An 18,625-nucleotide genomic window follows, 5' to 3' on the forward strand; every position below is an offset into this window, starting at 1 on the left:
TAGCACCCCTGCGACCCTTGTCAGGATAATTTGTGCAGAAAATTGATTAATACTTGATATTTACACCTATGAAATAATGAAGTAGGATTAAAAAATGAATATGTTAAATGAGACAACACTGGAAGCAGCATAAGATAAAAAGAGGTGCAATGTGTCAAAAAAATTCTGCAGTTTTAAATATACCCACCGAATGTTGAAAGTCTACACCCTCAATCTCCAGCTTTCAAGTGTTTTTGCAACTATTTGACCTTTTTACTACTTTCTTTCATGCGACTTGGTACTTATTTCACCTGTTCAGTACTTTTCAATATGTTTTAATACTTTTAGTACATTTTCAGACTTTTAGCTCCTTTTCCCCCACGTTTTCTACATTTCAGTTTATAGTACTTTCTGTACTTTTTCAGTTTTCTGTTCTCTTACACACTTTTCAGTTCTGCATCAATTCAGAAAATGACCTGCGGTTTTAAACATGTCCACCGAATGTCGCAAACGTATTCACCCCTCAATTCCAAGGCTTTCAAGTTCTTATTTACTTATTTACTGTATTTGTCCTTTATGCTGCGTATTTTGTGCCACTTAGTTCTGCTTCATAGTTTTCAGTAATGTCCAATTCGTTTGAAGAACGTTGGTTTACATTGCAGTACACATAGAAATTATTTTTTGAATTTGGGTGTTTTCGTGCTTTTTCATAATTTTCATTTCTGCATCATGTCAAAACATTATTTGCAGGTTTCAATACGTCCATCGAATGTCGCAAAAGTCTTCACACCCTCAATTCGAATTGAATAGTCTTTATTTTACTTTGCATCATCGCGTTGAAACATTGTATGCAACGAGATTAGACGTAGCACTCCAGGGTAAACGTAATAAAGACTATAAAGAAAAAAATAAGATAATAGACAGGCAAACATATGTACAACGTAGTGCTTGGAGACGGGTTTATAATTAGTTATAATAATAGTACAATGTTAGGATAGTGTATTGTAACAATATTGCAAAAGAATAACGCTGTTAATATTTAACAGGAGTAAATATTTCCTTACAAGTCGCAAGATATAGCCTACATTTTCACAGTTTTAAGTGCTTAACCATAAATAAACTTCATTCATTCATTATTTTACCCTGGATGATTTCATACAGCACGTAGAGTTTCAATCAATTGCCTAAAAAGTGCTTTACATTTTGTTTTGGATCTACCTTGTCACTAAGGTAAATTGCAACACTGACATCTGGCGGTCTCTTCATGTCACACTCGCTCTGCCACATTGGATGTGTCAGTTATCTCGAATGTATCCGAACGTTAACGTTGCATTTTAAAGTAAAGTGTTAAGATTTATCATATGTATAGTCTGTGGTCATAGTCATGACTCAAATTTAATATATAGATCATTTCTAATAGTGTATATGAATGTTATGAATCTGAGTTTGGCCACATTAAATATGGCAACGCCAGTGACGTGACATCGAACACGAGAGACGTAATCCGGATACCCTGTCTCACCAAATGAGGAACCGTTGACTACGTCACTACGTTGTGGAGTCGTAATCCAATCAACGCCCTTTATCGTCCTGCACGTTGTAAATCCAGCGCGGGAAAGTCGCTGTTAGTCTTAACAAGCTAGCAAAGTCGGGATGCAAAATTGTGCCTGAACAAACGAGCATGGATCCTTTAGAGGTCGAATTCCTCGCCGAAAAAGAGTTAGTGAAGATTATTCCCAATTTCAATTTAGACAAGTTATACTTAATCGGGGTGAGTACTTCGATCATTTAATTTGATCAAAGATGACATTGATCGCGTTTACTGAAAATAAATAACAGCAAATAGTTTGTCGATTACAAGTAGACTTTGGGTGTTTACAGGGGGATCTTGGACCTTTTAATGCCGGCCTGCAACTGGATGTCCCCGTGTGGCTGGCTCTCAACCTCAAACAAAGACAAAAATGTAGAATCGTCCCTCCTGAATGGATGGATGTAGGTAAGATCAAGAAGCACACTTACTCAAAGAATCAAGTGTAAATAATAATACATTTGTTGTGCTGCACTCTTGTTTTTTTTTCAACGAGTTATTTATTTAAAAAAAATGTTCTCAACGTATTCTGAAACCCATATCGGCTATTTTGGCAGTGGGCAGTGGACACCCTGAATTGGTCGCCAGCCTTTCGCAGGCCACACCGACACATAAAAGTCACTCGCTCATTCACACCTAGGGACAAATTGGACCGGCCAATTAATCTGACATGCATGTTTTTGGAATGTGGGAGAAAACTGAAGTGCTCTGAGAAACCCACTCAATAACGGGGAGAACATGCAAACTCCTTACGGGGAGGTAGCTGAAATTGAACCCTGCACCTCTGCACCATGGGGCTGCACGCTGACCACCCAACAAGATTGATCTGATTTTGCCAATTTCATCTTTAATCCGGATCGTCTCGGTCACTGGTAGCAGACAGCAATTTTATCATAGTTTGCTAATATTGTTGCGGTACACTATACACATGTTATTCATGATCAAGCAATTGTTTTAGAAGCTTATTGTTTGAACAGGGATAGTTTAATTCTACATCAGGGGTCAATTTACTTTGGGGACGTCGGAGGTAGAAATTATTTCAGATTGGGGCAAATCGAGTTTTGCACATAAAATGCTCTGATATAAACTTTCACTGTTTCAAAATGTATAGGTTTTTATTTGATGCATAAAATAAGATCACAATATTTAAAAACATTAGGAATTAATCAGAATTAATCACTAAAACTGGCCTAATCAGCCCCTGAGCAGTTTTAGATACCTGCTTTAAAACAATCCAAACAATTGGGTCGTTTTGTGTCAAACCCAGAAAATTGATTCGAATTAACCAAAGTACTGGCTTGGTCCCTAATGAATGAATGAAATTTTTTTTTACCACTAGTAATACACACTGTTCCTTTAAACTTGTACTAAGGCTATCCTCCTGGTGGCCGCAATCGGTCATGAGTTTGAGACTCTCGTTTTACATAGTCTGTCTTGCTGTAAGTAAATAGGTCTTTTGTAACGTTTATTATCGCTTAACCTGTAAATTGCAAAGGGAGTAATCAGCTTCGGTTGTCAGGTATGCATTTACCTCCTGTAAACTATCGAATAAAAACTGTCATTATGTCATAGCAGCAGTAACAAAATCAGCGGTACTGATATTTAACACAAACATTTACCAAATCATTATTGATATGAGTGTTACATTTAAATAATATTCAAAACTTATATTGGTGATTTGGGTTGTTAACTTGCAGATATGTCGCATCAAAATATTACAGCATCGGAACAACGAGCAAATATATGTTTTGCATAAACTGTGGGCTGGACTTGTTTGCTGTCTCATTGTCTCTAATAACTAGTGTATTTATAATTAAGTATGTATACAGCATAGACCCCAACAGTAATGACGCACAGGCAGAAAAAGGGAGGGGCTAGCGTTCAGCCAATCTGAATGGAGAACACGATGCTTGACGAAAATCTGTGAAGTAGCTAAACCGCGATGCAGTGATGGATTACTGTAATTAGTGCTGGATTTCTCCTGTCATCTCTACTTTTCTTGCAATCTTAGCTAGAGATAATATGACTGACGGACTTATCCTACAAAACAAAAATGATGAAAGATCAATACATCTTATTTTATGTATGGCCATATTGTTTTATCCAGAAATATTATGAACACTTTTTGAAATGTTATCAACACATTTGTTTTTTGGGTTACATCTACATCATGCTACTTTGTGTCGCGTAATAAACAATCCCAATCTCCTTTTTTTCCCAGGAAAACAAAAAACCTGTCTTCTACATGTGTTGCTTCATTAAGATTTGGAACATTCCTGTGATGCTTGACGTTTCAGAAAAACTGGAGGAGATGCGAGAGCTGGAGAGGAAAACGGACGCCTTTACACCGGTTCCCAGCCCGTACTACATGGAACTGACCAAACTGCTGCTAAACCAGTGAGGCGGAAAATACTGTAATCCTTCGCTACTTTGCACGGCTTCAGTGCATTGCGGGTTGAACATTATTCGGCAAGCCGTTCTCTTTGATCGTATATTGCTGCGGGTGGGGCCACCAGAGTGTGTTTTGGCGTGGAGACTTTTTTTGTGGTTGCCATTTCATCCACCCCAAAGGTGAACTGCACTCGGACGGCCGCAATCCCTTATTCCTGATTGCATAATGCTGCGAGTAGGGATCAGCAGAGCGCTTTTTTATCGCGCCTGTCTTTTTTTTTTTTTTTTTTTTTTTTTTTTTTTTTTTTTTTTTTTTTTTTTTTTTTTTTGCCATGATTGTATTTCCACTTAAAATGAATTGCAATGTGCAATCAGGGACCAACAATGCATTTTTATCGAGTCTGCTGGATTTTTTTTTTTTTCTTTTTTTTTTCGTTACTGTTTCCCCGCCTATAAAGAACTGCACTCCTGCGGGCACGATCCATTATCCCTGATTGTGTTTTGCAGCAAGGGGGCGAGCAGAGAACATTTTTTATTGGGCGTGGCGGCTCTTCCATTCTGTACACCAAAAAGTGGACTGCACTAGTGTGGCTGTAATATGCAATCGGCGACCAAGCTAACGCACTTTTGTCGAGCCAGGTTTCTTTTTGTTGTTACTGTTTCCTGCCTAAAATGAACTGCACTTCTATGATTGTGATGCAAAGGGAGTAATCAGCTCAGGTTGTCAGGTATGCATTTTGCTGTGAGAGGGGGCCAGCAGAGAGCATTTCATTTGGGCCTGGTAGTATTTTAACTCTTTTCACCAAAATGCTGAACCTCATTGTGCGGCCGCAATATGAAATCCAGGAACTCGCAGAACGCACTTATGTCAAGCCTAGTGGCTATAATGAAATGAACTCGAGCAGCTGTGATCCATTACTACACTGATCCTATATTTCTCTTAGCGGGGGCTAGAAGAGTGCATTTTTGTTGGGCTTGCCAGGTTTTTACGCCATTCTGTCCACCAAAAGTGAACTGCACTGGTGCGACCCCAATGCATTATCAGCAGAGACCATTTTTGTCAGACCTAGCGGCTACTTTTTTGCTATTCAATTATTCCCGCCTCAAATGAACTTTACTGGTGCTGCCACAATCCATTATCCCCAATCCCATATTGTTGCGAGAGGGGGCCAGCAGAATGCACCTTTGTCTAGCCCGCCTCAAATAAAACTGCACTAGTTAGTGGATTTTTGCATATCACTGCAGTTCCCGGTTCCCTTTAAGCTCTATGAATGAGGGGTTGCATTGTTCTTCAGCAAATTCCGTAAAGGTCTCCTTGGCATGTTGTTGTCCACAGTGCATCTGACAACATCCCGAAAGCTGATGAGATTCGCACGCTGGTCAAAGACATCTGGGACACCCGTATCGCTAAACTCCGCCTCTCTGCAGACAGTTTCATCAGCCAGCAGGAAGCTCACGCCAAGGTCAGTTTATCATCAAACTAAGAATAAAGCACGATTACACATTGTGTATGACAGTTATGTGTGGTGATGTTCATGTCTGGTGAGGCACAGTCAAATTTAGAAATGAATGAACCTGTAGTGACAACGTATATGCCCCCTTCCTGATTTCAGAGTTTTTTTGCATTTTTGTCACTCACAAAGGTTTCAGATCATCAAACCAATTTTAATATCACAAAAGACAACCCAGTTTTGAAATGCAGTTTTGAAATGTTGGGTCGATTTATTAATGCACCAAAAACCAAGTCAAAGCCCATTTGGCCCTATGTGAAAAATTGCACTTAATAGGGAGTTGGGTCACCTTTGGCAGCTATAACACAAATCAAACGTTTAAGATAATTGGTAATGATTCTTTCGTAACGCTGTGGAGGAATTTGGCCCACTCTTCTCTGCAAAACAGTTTCAAATCTGCCATATTGGAGGTTTTCCTAACGTAAAATGCCCGTTAAAGGTCACACCACAGAATCTCAATTCGGATTTAAATCCGGACTTTGATTTAGCCCCTCCAGAACCTTCATTTTGTGTTCGAGATTGTTGGCCTGCTGGTGTATTAAACTTATAAAGCACGTATGTCCACACGCATGGCACGCGGGCCTCACTGGCTACAACACATCATTTGAGAGGCCCGCAAGACAATGCTAAGGAAGCACAAGGCAAAGATAAGCTATGTTGCGGCAAACAATGACCTGCAGTTTTAAAAACAGTGTTACTTCTACTTACAAATTTAATCCGTTCTGGGAGTAGCCTCATAACCTGAAAATTACGTAAGTAGAGACACATTTTGTATGTAAATGCACTAACCTGTTCCAAGCACTGCAATAATACTGTATACTTTTTTACTAAGTCATAAAAGAGCATCAAAACATTAAACAAATACATTTTAAAATTAGATTATTGCACAACAGACGTAAAACGAGAGGGACATAATGTAAAAAAAAACAAAGAATAAAAGAAAGAAAAAATATTTAACTTATCCAATGACGTCTGCTTTTGACAATCAGTCGTAAATACGCGAGGAAGACGTAGCAATTGCCCGACTTGTCTACATTTTTTCCGGGTGATTCCAAGACTTAGTGGAATTTTGGTAAAATGTCTTTAATTTGGGCTGAGTGAATGATTGCTGCGCCTTGCCGGAAACCCTCTTTTTCTTTGTCCGTGAACTCTGAACTATGACGGTGACACAAAGAGCATGTTGTGAGCACGCACGCGCTCTGGGTTTTCAGGCAGATTTGGAGCAATAGCCAGTTTGTTTTCGTCCGGAAAACTGTGGGAGCGGCGAATAGCAGCGCACACTGTGCTATATTTTCAACTTCCTAACTAGAAGCAATGTTTTCCCGTTCAGGTCCTTGGTAACCTGAAACTTATGTATGTAGACATTCCTAAGTAGAGGTACCACAGTATGTTAACTGAATGTCTCCAGAGCCAGGCGCTGCTCGCAAAGCATCCATTTAAGCTCTATTTACTGTCTACCATTACTTAACTAGAGACATTGAGGAAAGCATTCTATACCTTATTTAAATCAGCTGTTTAAGACAGCACGAAAAAAAAAAAATCAACATTTTACAAAATAAACAGTCTGTGGTTTATGCAGCCCTCTTTGAGACTCTTATTGGTTAAGGGCATACAAATAAACGTGATTTGATATACCACCTTGTTGTCTTCTCAGAAGCAAAGATGTGTCTTTATGGTTTCACCAGTCACTGGTCGTTTTTAAGTTTCCAAATGGCCACTTTTGGAAACTCCTAGACATACCCTTAATATTCTTATGTTTAGTTTTTCAGATTATTATCAACTTTGAACTGGGACCAGGTAAAGCTTCATGGTTTTCTCCCAGTTCTTCTAAGCTAAGATGTCCATGCTATACAGAATAAAAACCTGTTTCTGCGTGTTTCAGTACTCAATGTTAGTAGCGCTTGCAGTGATTATTTCATATCAGAATATTACCTTTCAAAACAGACCAAAAACGTCCATATTTTCCAAACAGTTCAACAACAGCATTCAATTCACTTTGGGGAACGTCTTGGTTTGAGATTTTTAGGTGATTTTTAGCGGATCATTAATGGGTTAGAGATACTCAAGTTACTTTATATAATATGAAATCTAACAATGAGGTTCCCATATTCAGGTAAAACCTAAAAATACTTTTAAATCAATCATTTAAATTGGTGTTTGTGCACTAACCTCAGTGGAACTGTTTAAATCTAGGCTTAAAACGCACTTCTATTCTATAGCATATGAATAAGTTATATTTTATGTTGACAATATCTGTGTATTATCTGCCCTGATGTAGGTTTTAGATCAGGGGATGGTGTAATAGTCTGTGGTTTGCAATAATCTGTGGTCTGTGCAGCCCTTTGAGACTTTGTGATTAAGGACTTTGTGACTATTTTTTTTTGTCACTTTCCAGTCTGCCTGCTTTTTCTTGGGTTTAAATCAATTTGAGTGGAAATTAATTAAATTGATTAGCTTTTTCTTTTTTAAACGCACCATTGAACGCTCAAATAAATTTAGGGAAGGAAACCTATTGAGAGGAGAAAAAACCCCTCATTATTCGATTTGGATTCAAATCTCATATCCTTGAATCACAATTTTTTGGGGACCCTCCCAAAAGACTCGAGCCCTCCAACTAAGATGTACATTAATTTACTAGTCCGGCCCCGTGAGAAAGTTTGTTCTACCGTGTGCCCCCTGAGTTAAAATGAGTTTGAGACCCTTGTAAAGGAACAAACTTCACTTTTCTTTAGATTATCCTGTAACATCAATTTTTTTTTCAATTCCAGCTGGACAACCTAACTCTGATGGAGATCAACACCATCCGAGGTTTCCTCCTCGACTCGCTCAACTGCATGTACAAGCTCCGCTCGAACTTGCAGCCGGGATCCAGTAAAGGACAGATGGCTGATTTTTGAAGGCCCTGTATCTCTTATCTCTTTACTACCAATGACAAGTAAAGACGTCAAAGGCAACCAAACAGGACTCAGCCATTTTAGTCATTTAGGTGACCAAACCCCCCCCAATTCCAACCCTTAATGCCAAGCACCAAGCAGGGAGGCAATGAGTACCAATGTTGTAAGTCTTAGGTATGACTCGGCCGAGGCTTGAACCAGCGACCTCCCAGTCTCTGAGCGGGCGCCCTACCATCTAGGCTACTGAGCTGGTAATTTAGATGCTGCCACCAAAGAGGTCTCCAACCTTTTTCAAACTGAGAGCTTCTTTTTGCCACTTATCATTACCAAGGGTACCCAGTTTAATATACATTACTAAAATAATAATTAATCTCGTACTATGTACTTTTTTACCATGTTAATTATTGTAAGTAGAAAGACGAGAGAGGAAGAAAAGAGAAAGCGATAGAAAAAGGAGAAAAGAGAAAGAAAAGTAGAAACACAGGAGAGAAAGAGAGAAAGAAGAGAAATCAGAAGGAAGTAGCGTTAACTTGATTCGGTTAACCACAAAAAAAATAAATCACAGTGACCAGGCACTGGTAGGGTATTTTCAGAACAAGTCAGGGGGCACCCCGTTTTCCGCAAGCACCAGGTTGGAGAACCGTGCGTTTATTCAACAGACTGAAATGGAAAACAGAAAATTGACACCTAAAGCTGTCAATGGTACCAGGGACGACATGTTGATGTCTTTAGCCGTCCATGCTAGTGAATGAAGAGCAAAACATTGTTTTTTCCTATGAACATCATTCAGGAGAGTAACGTCTGCTTATTTTAGGAACCTATGTATATGGTTGAATACAGCACGCGTGTATATAGTAGTCTATGAAATAAATGAACTTTTGACAAAGACTCCAAGGTATATGAACATTTTTGAAATATTTTATTTTCTTTTTTTGTCTGGATTCACAGCCATATATTCATAAATACCTAATTACTACATTCAACAAAGAATATATTACATTACAATGGATTCAAGCAACCCTTTTCGTTTTCCTAAAACAGTTTCACAGCATGAAGACATCCTCCGCTGAGTAATGGCGCTATGGCGTGGCCGTGTGTGGATGATGGGGGAGGAGGCGGGGCTTAATGCCGCGTCCCGTCGCTGCAACGTAAACTTTCGTAGCTACGGTTTCATAAACGAGGGTCCGAAAACAAACGAGGCACTTATTTGTTTGCTGATCCAGAAGGGTTGTTGTGCTTCTGTCGGGTTGATTTTCCTTCCGCACATTTTCTGGACTTGAAAGATTTGCAACGGGGTTTTGTGATTGGTTGCTACGAGTCAGTCGGGCCAGAGAGGAGGCTGTGAACAAATGTTTTTTTTTTTTTTGTGTCATGTTGGCGACGGATTGGATTATTAGGGATGATCCTTGGACATCGCATGAGGGATAAGATGGGTTTTATTTTTAGGCGTTTTAGCTTATTTTCGGGGTTTATTTTGGCTTTGGAATTTGAAATGTATGGTTTGGCACTCAGCCCTTTGTAGCGGATAAAAGGCTTGGATGTGGCAAAGGCTTATCAACAGGTTAAATTTGATATTTAGGAGGTCTTCAGGTACCAGCAACAAAGGCTGGCCAATTTACTTCACGTCGTAAAAAAAAAATAAAAAATAATCAAGTCAAAGCCAGTCAAGTAAGGAAAAACTGGTTTGTGCGCATGCTTCAGCTGGTGGCAAAAATTTTGTGTGGTAAGCAGAACTGCTATTTTTAGACCAGTAGTCGGCAACCACCGTGCCGTGGACCGGTATAAAACCATTGACATATTTTTTTGATAATACCGTATTTGTTGGTGTGTAGGCACATTTTTTTCACTCAAATCAATAGCTCAAAATTTGGGTGTGGGTTACATCAAGGTATTACGACAATTATTGATCACTGATCTCGTTTTCTCGGCATTAGATGCAACGGGAATCGAACCTGGATGGTGTCATGAAACGTGGAGGATTCTAATCGCTTGGCTACTAGGATTGTGGATGGCTAATGAAAAGGCATTCAGTCTTGTCTAAGGCTTCCACAACAAATTGATAAAATGGATTATTAAAAGTATTTTCGAAACATTTCATCATTGATTCTTTATGTTGAGCAATTCATGTGCCACTCATAATTTTAATTCAATGCAAGCAAATAAGGATGCTTTAAATTTTGTTTTGATGTTGAGGACATGCCTGTACTACTATGATACAACAGAGGGTGACTCGAGACCAGATTTTGTTGGGCGATGTCGCCTCGATTCGGCGACAAATTTGTAGCACTTTCGGTAAGCAAAGGGCGCCCTGAGACCGTTTCACTAAAAATATACATATTTCATACTTGCAGGTACATACATTTTTATGTGTTTTTCTTTATGGTTAAGATACAAACTAATTTTTGTTGTTCTATAATAAAGAATATTTTATTTGTGCGCTACTTTTCACATCTATCCAAAACTTAAATAAAGAGGAGGAAATTTAAATTGTGTTTTAAAAAAACCGATTTATCGAAAAAAAATATAATGTCTTCATTAATGGTTAGTTGCAGCTCTGGTTTTATCTCATCACACTATTTTTAATCACACTGGCATGTTGGACAATGTTGTAATGGAGCATTATGGGACTGTTCTGCCAAAACGTATTACAAGGTGGTACCATGAGTAGAAAAAACTAATCATGAAATAAAATATAATGCATTTTCTTATGTAATTTAGATCCCTGGTGGTCTAGTATTTACAAAATGGATTGGAGCTTAGTATTACTAATATTATTAGGCAGGGCCACGAAAACCGGTCAGTGGTACAGAAATGGTTGCCAACCACTGATAAAGCCGTTCTTCTGTCAATTAAAATGGTGGCAAGGGCAGGAGGCGCCACCCGGTGGCAGCTCACTGTCAGCAAAGTTATGTTCTCCCTCTCTTCAACGTATTGACAGAATCAAGCTGTTCCGGCCAGCAGCAGTACAAACACTAAAAGCAAGGCTGTCTTTTTGCAAACCCATAAAAAGCATAAGCATTTAAAAAAAATGGCAGGCTTTTTTTCATTTAAGAGAACAATGATTAAAACAATAAAATTACAAAAGATCTTTTAAGTCTTCATTATTATGTACAATATAAGGCTGAAGCACCTTTTTAAAATTCTCAAATTGTCCTAGTTTGAAATAAAACATTTTGTTAATTCTCTCCAAAAATGTGCATTTTAACATTGTGTCCCAATTCAAATATGTCTTTGTTGTAACGCAGTACCAGCAGGTAGTTCTTCAGCTATTATTCTTAAGTGCACGTCCAGCTGGAGCGCTCGGCGCCACCGTGTCACTTCCCGACTGGCCATGAGCGTTCCTCTTTAGGACTTTCGGAGTGTCTCTTCTCTCGTCGCGAGGATTGTCTGTGATTGGATAGATAAGAAGTGTGTTTGTGTGACAAGCAGGACTTGATCGTGTCCCGTCCCTTCGCCGATCATCCTTCATGGGAATGGCTTGTAGCGGCCGCCCTTCCTTCACGGTTCCGCCTGCTTCTCCGCGACAAACCCGGGCGGATCTCGCTCATCCACTATCAGTCTGCGAGAGGATTTTTTTCCGGGGAAAGAGGGGGCGTCGAATGTCTTGTTTTGTTGTTGTAGGGAGGGTATGTCACCTGGGAGGGTAACCCTTGTAATGTCCACCTCTGGGCCAGTGCGTCTGTGGCAGAGTCAAACACTTTCTGAAGTGCTCTAGCTCCGATTGCAGCTTCTCTCGTTCTACGGCCAACTTCTGCCTCTGGGATCTCAGCTCCTGCAACATCACAGTGAAATCCAAATGAGGAATTGGTGTCAATGATCAGTGTTCATAGACCTTTTTAACCCTTGGATGCATGGCCTACCAGTACATTATACTGTTTTATGTAAAATGAGTGGGAAAAAAACAAGTACTAATGGCATCATGTCAATAACATGTTTTATGAGGAATACTTGGAATGAGACAATATTACATCTTTATTTTTAAAGACTGAAGAATAACAACCAATTTCTGAGCCCACTTCGTCATCCAAGGGTAGAAGACTTTCAAAGACAATATTTCAATTCCTCTAATGCCATTAACTCATAAAATGGCAAACCTTTCTCTTAAATAGGAAAGGCCGGTACCAGCCAATTTTTTGCCATTGTGACTCATCATTTTGACTCATACTTGAAAGCCTACAGAAAAATTATTTCTGTAACTATTTAGGGATAGAACATATTAAAAGAAAGAAAAATATATGTTTTTAGCTTTTACCATTGTTTAGTTAACCACATTTGAAGATAATTTTTTGAAAACATTTTTTACAGGAAGAAAAAGGGGTTCTGTGAAAGTGTGCATTTTAACTATGGTGCTTTTTTTTCAAATGTGATTCTTACAATATATAAACAATGCTTTCCATGAACACTAGGGCACTTCGCTTGCAAATTCATTTTACTGCAAGAACACTGAGGTTGTGCATGAACCTTACAAGAACTTTTCAGCGCCCAATGTTTCCAGTAACGCGTTCCTGCGAATGTCACGAAACATCCCTCTCTGACCAGACGATGACCAAGGGACTCTGTCAGCTCTGTTGAAGTGTCAATCGCTAGATACAGGAAGCAAAACGAGGAGGTGGGGGCTTCCTCGACGCGTTGTTGAAGATCTGATTAAAGCCACTCCTGACATTGATTGTTTATTTATCATACTGAAATCAATTCTAGAGGTTGGAAACTTACTGATGAAACAAAAAAATGTATTTTCACGTGTTGGCATTCAGGGACAATTCTCCTGAAAAAATGTTTATATATTATAGGTTGAGTTAAATAAACAATGTAAATAATGTATTTTGCATAGCAACAAATATATCTGCAATTAACATATGTGATTTTTAGTCTTGTGAGTTAATTTATCAGAACATGATTTTTAGATCTTGAGTAAATGGTGAATAGATTCGGGGATCCGAACAGTAGGTGTGTAAATATTTTCGAGACAAATCTCTGCCCATATAGGTGTTTGGTAAAAATCACAGTACTATGTAGCTTACATTTTTAGTTGCAGGAAGATCTTTCAACTACAATTTACCACTACCTTATTTTTTGCATAGCCCATAATAAATGTCCATAATTGATTCGTAATACTTGCAATAATACAAATTTCATAGCGCCCTGTTTAGGTGTAGCATCCATTTTTATGAGTGTGATTTGTAGGGGGCAATGACACTTCATTAGAGAAAGTCATACAAACTAATGCCAGCTGCCATTTTTAACAAGGGAAGAAATGCAATAGCAAAGCAAAGCCACCAGAGAGCAGTGTCAGGGTCATCTTTAAGCAGACTTGTTGAGAAACATGGTAACAATTTAGAGCAATTACTAGCACTTCAATCAAACTTCAAGCACAGATCAATCCTTAATAATACAATGTTAAAATTCAAGCATTTTGAAGGATTCCAAGCACCGGTATGAACCCTGCTAATAGAGTATGAATTGTATAATAATTGTAAAAAAGTAAGTTAATAATCCATAAGGTACAAACCCTGTCACGTGTTCTTATTGGAGCAAAACCCCTGCGATAAACCAGGATTCAGTGTATTACTTTGATTTTGCTATTATTGCGTTATGTAAATAAGTACTCCTATACAAGTTGAAAGCAAAGTTCTAAACTTGAAGCTAGCGGGTCTTACCCTCATGGTATGTGAGAGCTGTTCAGCAGTGAGACTGAGGTTGTAGTTTTGTGCCTCCAACCGGCGGCACTGATTCTGCAATACTTGCCGCTCCAGACTTTGTTCTGGGTTGAGAACACCCGCAGACGTTAACCCTCACATGTGATATGACACCCCCAGAAAAGCAGCGTTCATACCTTCAACATATTCCTGATACGCTTCAAAAACCGATTCGATCCCTTGCCACTTGGAAGCCGGAGGCGTATCCTCCTCCCCCTCCTCCTCTTCATCGTCGTCCTCCTCTGAGGAGGAAAGGTCCTCCCTTGTCCCTGAGGCGTCGCTGTGAAGCGACGTGGAGAAGTGCTGCCCGTTGGGCTGAGGGTGCGCCGGCGCAGAAGCCGAGTGGTACGCGCTGGAGTGCGACGGTTGGGGATGAGGCCTGCCGGGGGCGCTCTGGAGCTCGGGAATGTTGTAATGAACGGAGGACTCCTGCATGGGAGAGGTTTCCGACAGCCCGGTGGACCCCCCTGCAAACACAATGATGGGTTTTCAAACTTCAATGTAAGACTAAAATGAGACCTTCTGTGCCAATGATTGCAAATTTAACACCCTGTGAAAGATAAAACAGATAATAAAATGATGCCTGTCATAATGTCCTGCAGCTGAAGGTGACTTTTCTCTGTAACGTGTTTGAAAGTAATGGGAGCTTGGAGCAATGATGAAGGGAGTCTTTATTTGAAACTAGAGAGTGTTCCTTTCAAACGTCTCTTCAGAAAGTGAGTGAGCTCAGCGAACAAAAGTCGTTCACAGACACCAAGTCAGATGATAGAAGCCTTAGGCAGAAATGAAAATGATAATTATTGCACTTCATAATAAGAGCATGTGAACTAAACTGAAAACACATATTTTGGGAAATAGCATAAATCTGCTTCAACTTTGACTGGCACTGTGGCATTGCAGCAACCAAATGGATGAGACTTTCTGAAGTCAAACATATGGCCTACAGGCCAGTTACAGCCTGATGTATGTTTTAATCCAGCCTGACAAAAAAAATGCTGACTATGCCAAGAAAGTGAAGAGAGTATCTAGGTAATTTCTACCAAAAGTTATGATTTTTCAAAAATCAAATCAAAATGATCTCTCTGGGCACTAGAGGGCAATGTTGCATTTGTATAAAGTGCTGAGTTGGTTCAGGTGAATTCACTCATCTATTTAAACAAAATACACATTCAATGCAAATCATGAAACTATTTTTCCCCATTATTTGTGAATACATTTGTTGTGTTCAGAAAAGATCTCTCATCATCCGTGATTATAATATGTAGGGTAGTTACTAATGTAGGCTGAATGATTAAGCATGGCACAGAAAAATAAAGCTAAAACTTGAAGTTAAAATTGTTTTACTGATCCGGCTCACCTCAAAACAGAAAGTCGGGATCAGGCCCCGAAGCCAAACTGCGTTTGACATCCCTATGCTAAGGATACACAGGTGAAGTACTAACTTTATTCAACTTCAATAAACAAACCAACCTTACCAGATAAACAGCCATTGCTGCACGTTTCTCCTTAAAAGCAATCACATTTATAGTTTGGTTCGGGTGCACAAAGCAGTGCTATATGAACCGCGATGGTTGATCTGTCGTTGTCCATTATTGCGCTTTTTTTCTATTGCTCACCTTGGTTTAGGTAAGGGGTCTCAAACACATGGCCCAGGGGCCAACTGTTGCCCCCAGGATGATAGTTTAAAGCCACCTTAAGATGAAATTGAAAGGGACAGTGTGTCTTTGTAGTTTCTAGTCTTCCATGTACTCATTTTTTGGTTGCACTACACATTACAGCGACATCTAGTGGACAAATATAAAACACTGTCCCTTTAAGAAAAGTGGATTTTTTTTTTAATCAGTGCCGTTTTTGTGGAAAACCCCATTTTGTAATATTGCTTATTTTTCGTAATAGCTGTATTTCTTTAATGAATGTATTTCTTTTGAGGCGACTGATATCTGTTTTTCAACTGCCCGTTATATATTCAGGAACTAGAATTTAAGAGATTGAAGGAATAAGAAATTGCTACTAATTCTTTGATATTTTAAAGTCAACTATCATGTTTCTTTAAAGTTAGCCTCAGTAATTTGTTATAAGAAATTGTAAGTACATGTTCAAAACCTGACTGCTGGATTCAATATACAATCTGAAAATGAAATTTAGTCATTCACAACTACTATTAATAAAAAGTGAAATAAATCATTGAATTCCATTTGCGGGTCTCGCATTTTCCGGCCCACAGGTTGCAATGTTGTCATTTCCAAGAAGAGACGGTATTACATTTTTAAATTTCAAGCCATTGTGAGAATCTTGCCGTGACATGAACCCAAGTCAAATTATAAGCAATTTTGCACTTGCAAGTCATCTTGCAGCGCTTACCTTTGTGTTTCTGCAGCGCTTTCTGAGTGGACTGCAGTACGGATTCATGGAACTGCTGCGCAAATTCCTCTGGGGTGAAGCTGTCCCAAGGCTTGGTGCGTCCATTCACGCTGTGGATGCCTTCCTTAGCCTGTAGAGGGAGCGGAGGCCGCAAGCTGTTCAGCAGGCTAGCGCTTCTCTTGGATACGGGCCCCTCGGTAGGCCCCCGGGCCTTGTCTGGGTAGACAGCTGGAGAAGGAGGATCCTTTGGTCTTAGTGTGTCCCCAAGGGGTTTTGAAATGCCGTTAGAAGATGGGGAGAGTGGGATATGTTTGGCAGGGCTATGCGGCCTGACACCCTGTTGGTCTTCTGATTCTGAGGTGGGCTGGGAACTTGCAGAATCTGGAACAATAGGAGCATATTTAAGGCCATATCAACCAAAACTATTTTCACAATTTAGGGGGGCGGATATTTGTTCTGATTATATAATATGATTATGTTAAATTATGCAGCATGGCGGCGCAGTGGTTAGCGCGTGTGCAGCACTATTCTGAGGTCATGAGATCGAATCTCCTGTGTGGAGTTTGCATTTTCTCCCCGTGTTTGCGTGGGTTTCCTCCAGGCACTCCGACATTCCAAAAACATGCATGTCAGGTCAATTGGCCGGTCCAAATTATCCCTAGGTGTGAATTGTCTGTTCCTGTGTGCCCTGCGACAGCTGGCAATCAATTGAGGGTGTCCCCTCCCCACTGCCCAAAGATAGCTGGGATGGGCTCCAGCACCCCTGCGACCCTGCTGTGGATAAGCGGTGCAGATAATGGATGGATGTTAAATTATTTCTAGGTCGAATTTTTCAGATTTCTATTCTGTGCTAAAGTGTGTTCTTGTATCTGTTGGTTGTTTAAAAGAATTCCTTATCAACTTTTTTCTTCTGACTGAAAAGATTTCTTATCTTGCAAAATTCTCAATTTATTTTTCTAAGTCTCGTTGGATTTTTCCCCTTCAGCGGGTAGGAACAGGTTTTACGATCCATGGCAAAAGGTTTCAGAGGAAAATAAAACACATTTGGAAAGTGAATAGCAGTATTGTATAGGTTTTTAAAGCATAATTCCTCAAATTTGGTGGATATTTGAGAACACATTTCATGCATACTGTGACATATCAAAATGTTAGAGTTTTTGCTTAATCTAGAAAATAACTTTGTTAAAAAGAAATAAAAGACTAAGGATCATTTATCTTTTAGAAACAAAACATTATGGTTTGCGTGAGTACACACACGAACGCATACACAAACACATTGAATAATGCACATGTATACATGTAGCACCCATGCGTACACTTACTTTATTTGTGATAAAATAAATTTGAGTATTCTTTCATTTGGTAATTTCTGTATGATAATATAAATTGGCTGGCCCTCTAAGGGTTTCATACTTTTTCTTCTCTCTTTTTTTAAATGGGGGAATTAAAGTTAAATTCACTTAAGGAATGAGAAGTGTTTCATGGTCTCACCAGAGAGTTGTGCCGGGGGGCTTTTGCACAACGGATGAGTGGCATGCCTGATGGTATCCAAGGTGATGCTCTTCTCTTTAATTGCTTGAAGCAGCTCCACTGCCCTTTCAGTATCTGCAAGATGTACAACGTTAAACTCTTTGTTTTGGCGCCAGCAAACAGTAAAACGAGGTTGAAATTTATGTGTTTGCATGTGCAGTCTCTTCTTTCAAGCTAAGGTAAGCCTGCATTATGTATGCATCTTAAACAAGCTGTTAATGATACGGGAAATTGAGGGTGAGACGGCGGCACCTGGAGTCAACACGTTAATGAGAAGCGGCTGCATTCAAAGCAGACAGCGCTCAAGTGAAGCGTCAGCGAGCTGCCGAGCCCGCTGAGGACAACTACAATGCTTGGCTGGCTAATGAGCATGAGATGCTTTCTGCTTTGCTCTGCTGGAAAGAGATGTAACGCTGATATGAGTCACTGATGAAGATGTCAAGAGGACGTGTTGAGGGCGCCGGGTCGATGCTGTGAAGTTAAAACCGATCTGCCAACTCGTGGGGAGCAGATGCATAACACCATTCTCTGGATGACGCTATGGGTAAATGTTACAGGATCTTACCTCGTCTTTGCTGAAGGGTGACGTGGGAAAGTCTGAACATGGTTAGGAAGCGCTTTTTTTCCTCCAGCTCAGGTGTCCGGTCCATCTCCTCTGGGGTGAAGCGTGTGCTG

General features: G+C 39.7%; 2 protein-coding genes across 5 annotated transcripts in view; one reads left to right on the top strand and one right to left on the bottom strand.

The window, feature by feature from the left end:
* Window positions 1-1,376: 1,376 nt before the first annotated feature.
* Window positions 1,377-8,791, top strand: gins2 (GINS complex subunit 2). The gene is made up of 5 exons (XM_088333287.1): window positions 1,377-1,750; window positions 1,861-1,975; window positions 3,865-3,964; window positions 5,295-5,421; window positions 8,238-8,791. The coding sequence occupies exons 1-5, from the start codon at window positions 1,661-1,663 to the stop codon at window positions 8,364-8,366; spliced, it is 561 nt and encodes a 186-aa protein (XP_088189413.1). The 5' UTR covers window positions 1,377-1,660; the 3' UTR covers window positions 8,367-8,791.
* Window positions 8,792-10,723: 1,932 nt separating this feature from the next.
* The window catches only part of gse1b (Gse1 coiled-coil protein b), a 265,439-nt gene continuing 257,537 nt past the window's right edge, over window positions 10,724-18,625 (bottom strand). For all 4 annotated transcript variants that reach the window (XM_088334614.1, XM_088334615.1, XM_088334617.1 and 1 more), the window contains 6 exons: window positions 18,516-18,625; window positions 17,912-18,025; window positions 16,421-16,801; window positions 14,197-14,526; window positions 14,021-14,124; window positions 10,724-12,135 (listed from right to left, as the gene is read on the bottom strand). The exon at window positions 18,516-18,625 is cut by the window's right edge and continues 164 nt beyond it. In XM_088334614.1, coding sequence (XP_088190740.1) covers window positions 11,995-12,135; window positions 14,021-14,124; window positions 14,197-14,526; window positions 16,421-16,801; window positions 17,912-18,025; window positions 18,516-18,625 — 1,180 coding nt within the window. In that variant the 3' untranslated portion in view covers window positions 10,724-11,994. The remainder of the gene's footprint in view (window positions 12,136-14,020; window positions 14,125-14,196; window positions 14,527-16,420; window positions 16,802-17,911; window positions 18,026-18,515) is intronic.

This window comes from Urocampus carinirostris, chromosome 4, assembly GCF_059441175.1.
Source record: "Urocampus carinirostris isolate Australia breed hairy pipefish chromosome 4, RoL_Ucar_1.0, whole genome shotgun sequence".
NCBI classification, from domain to species: Eukaryota; Metazoa; Chordata; class Actinopteri; order Syngnathiformes; family Syngnathidae; genus Urocampus; species Urocampus carinirostris.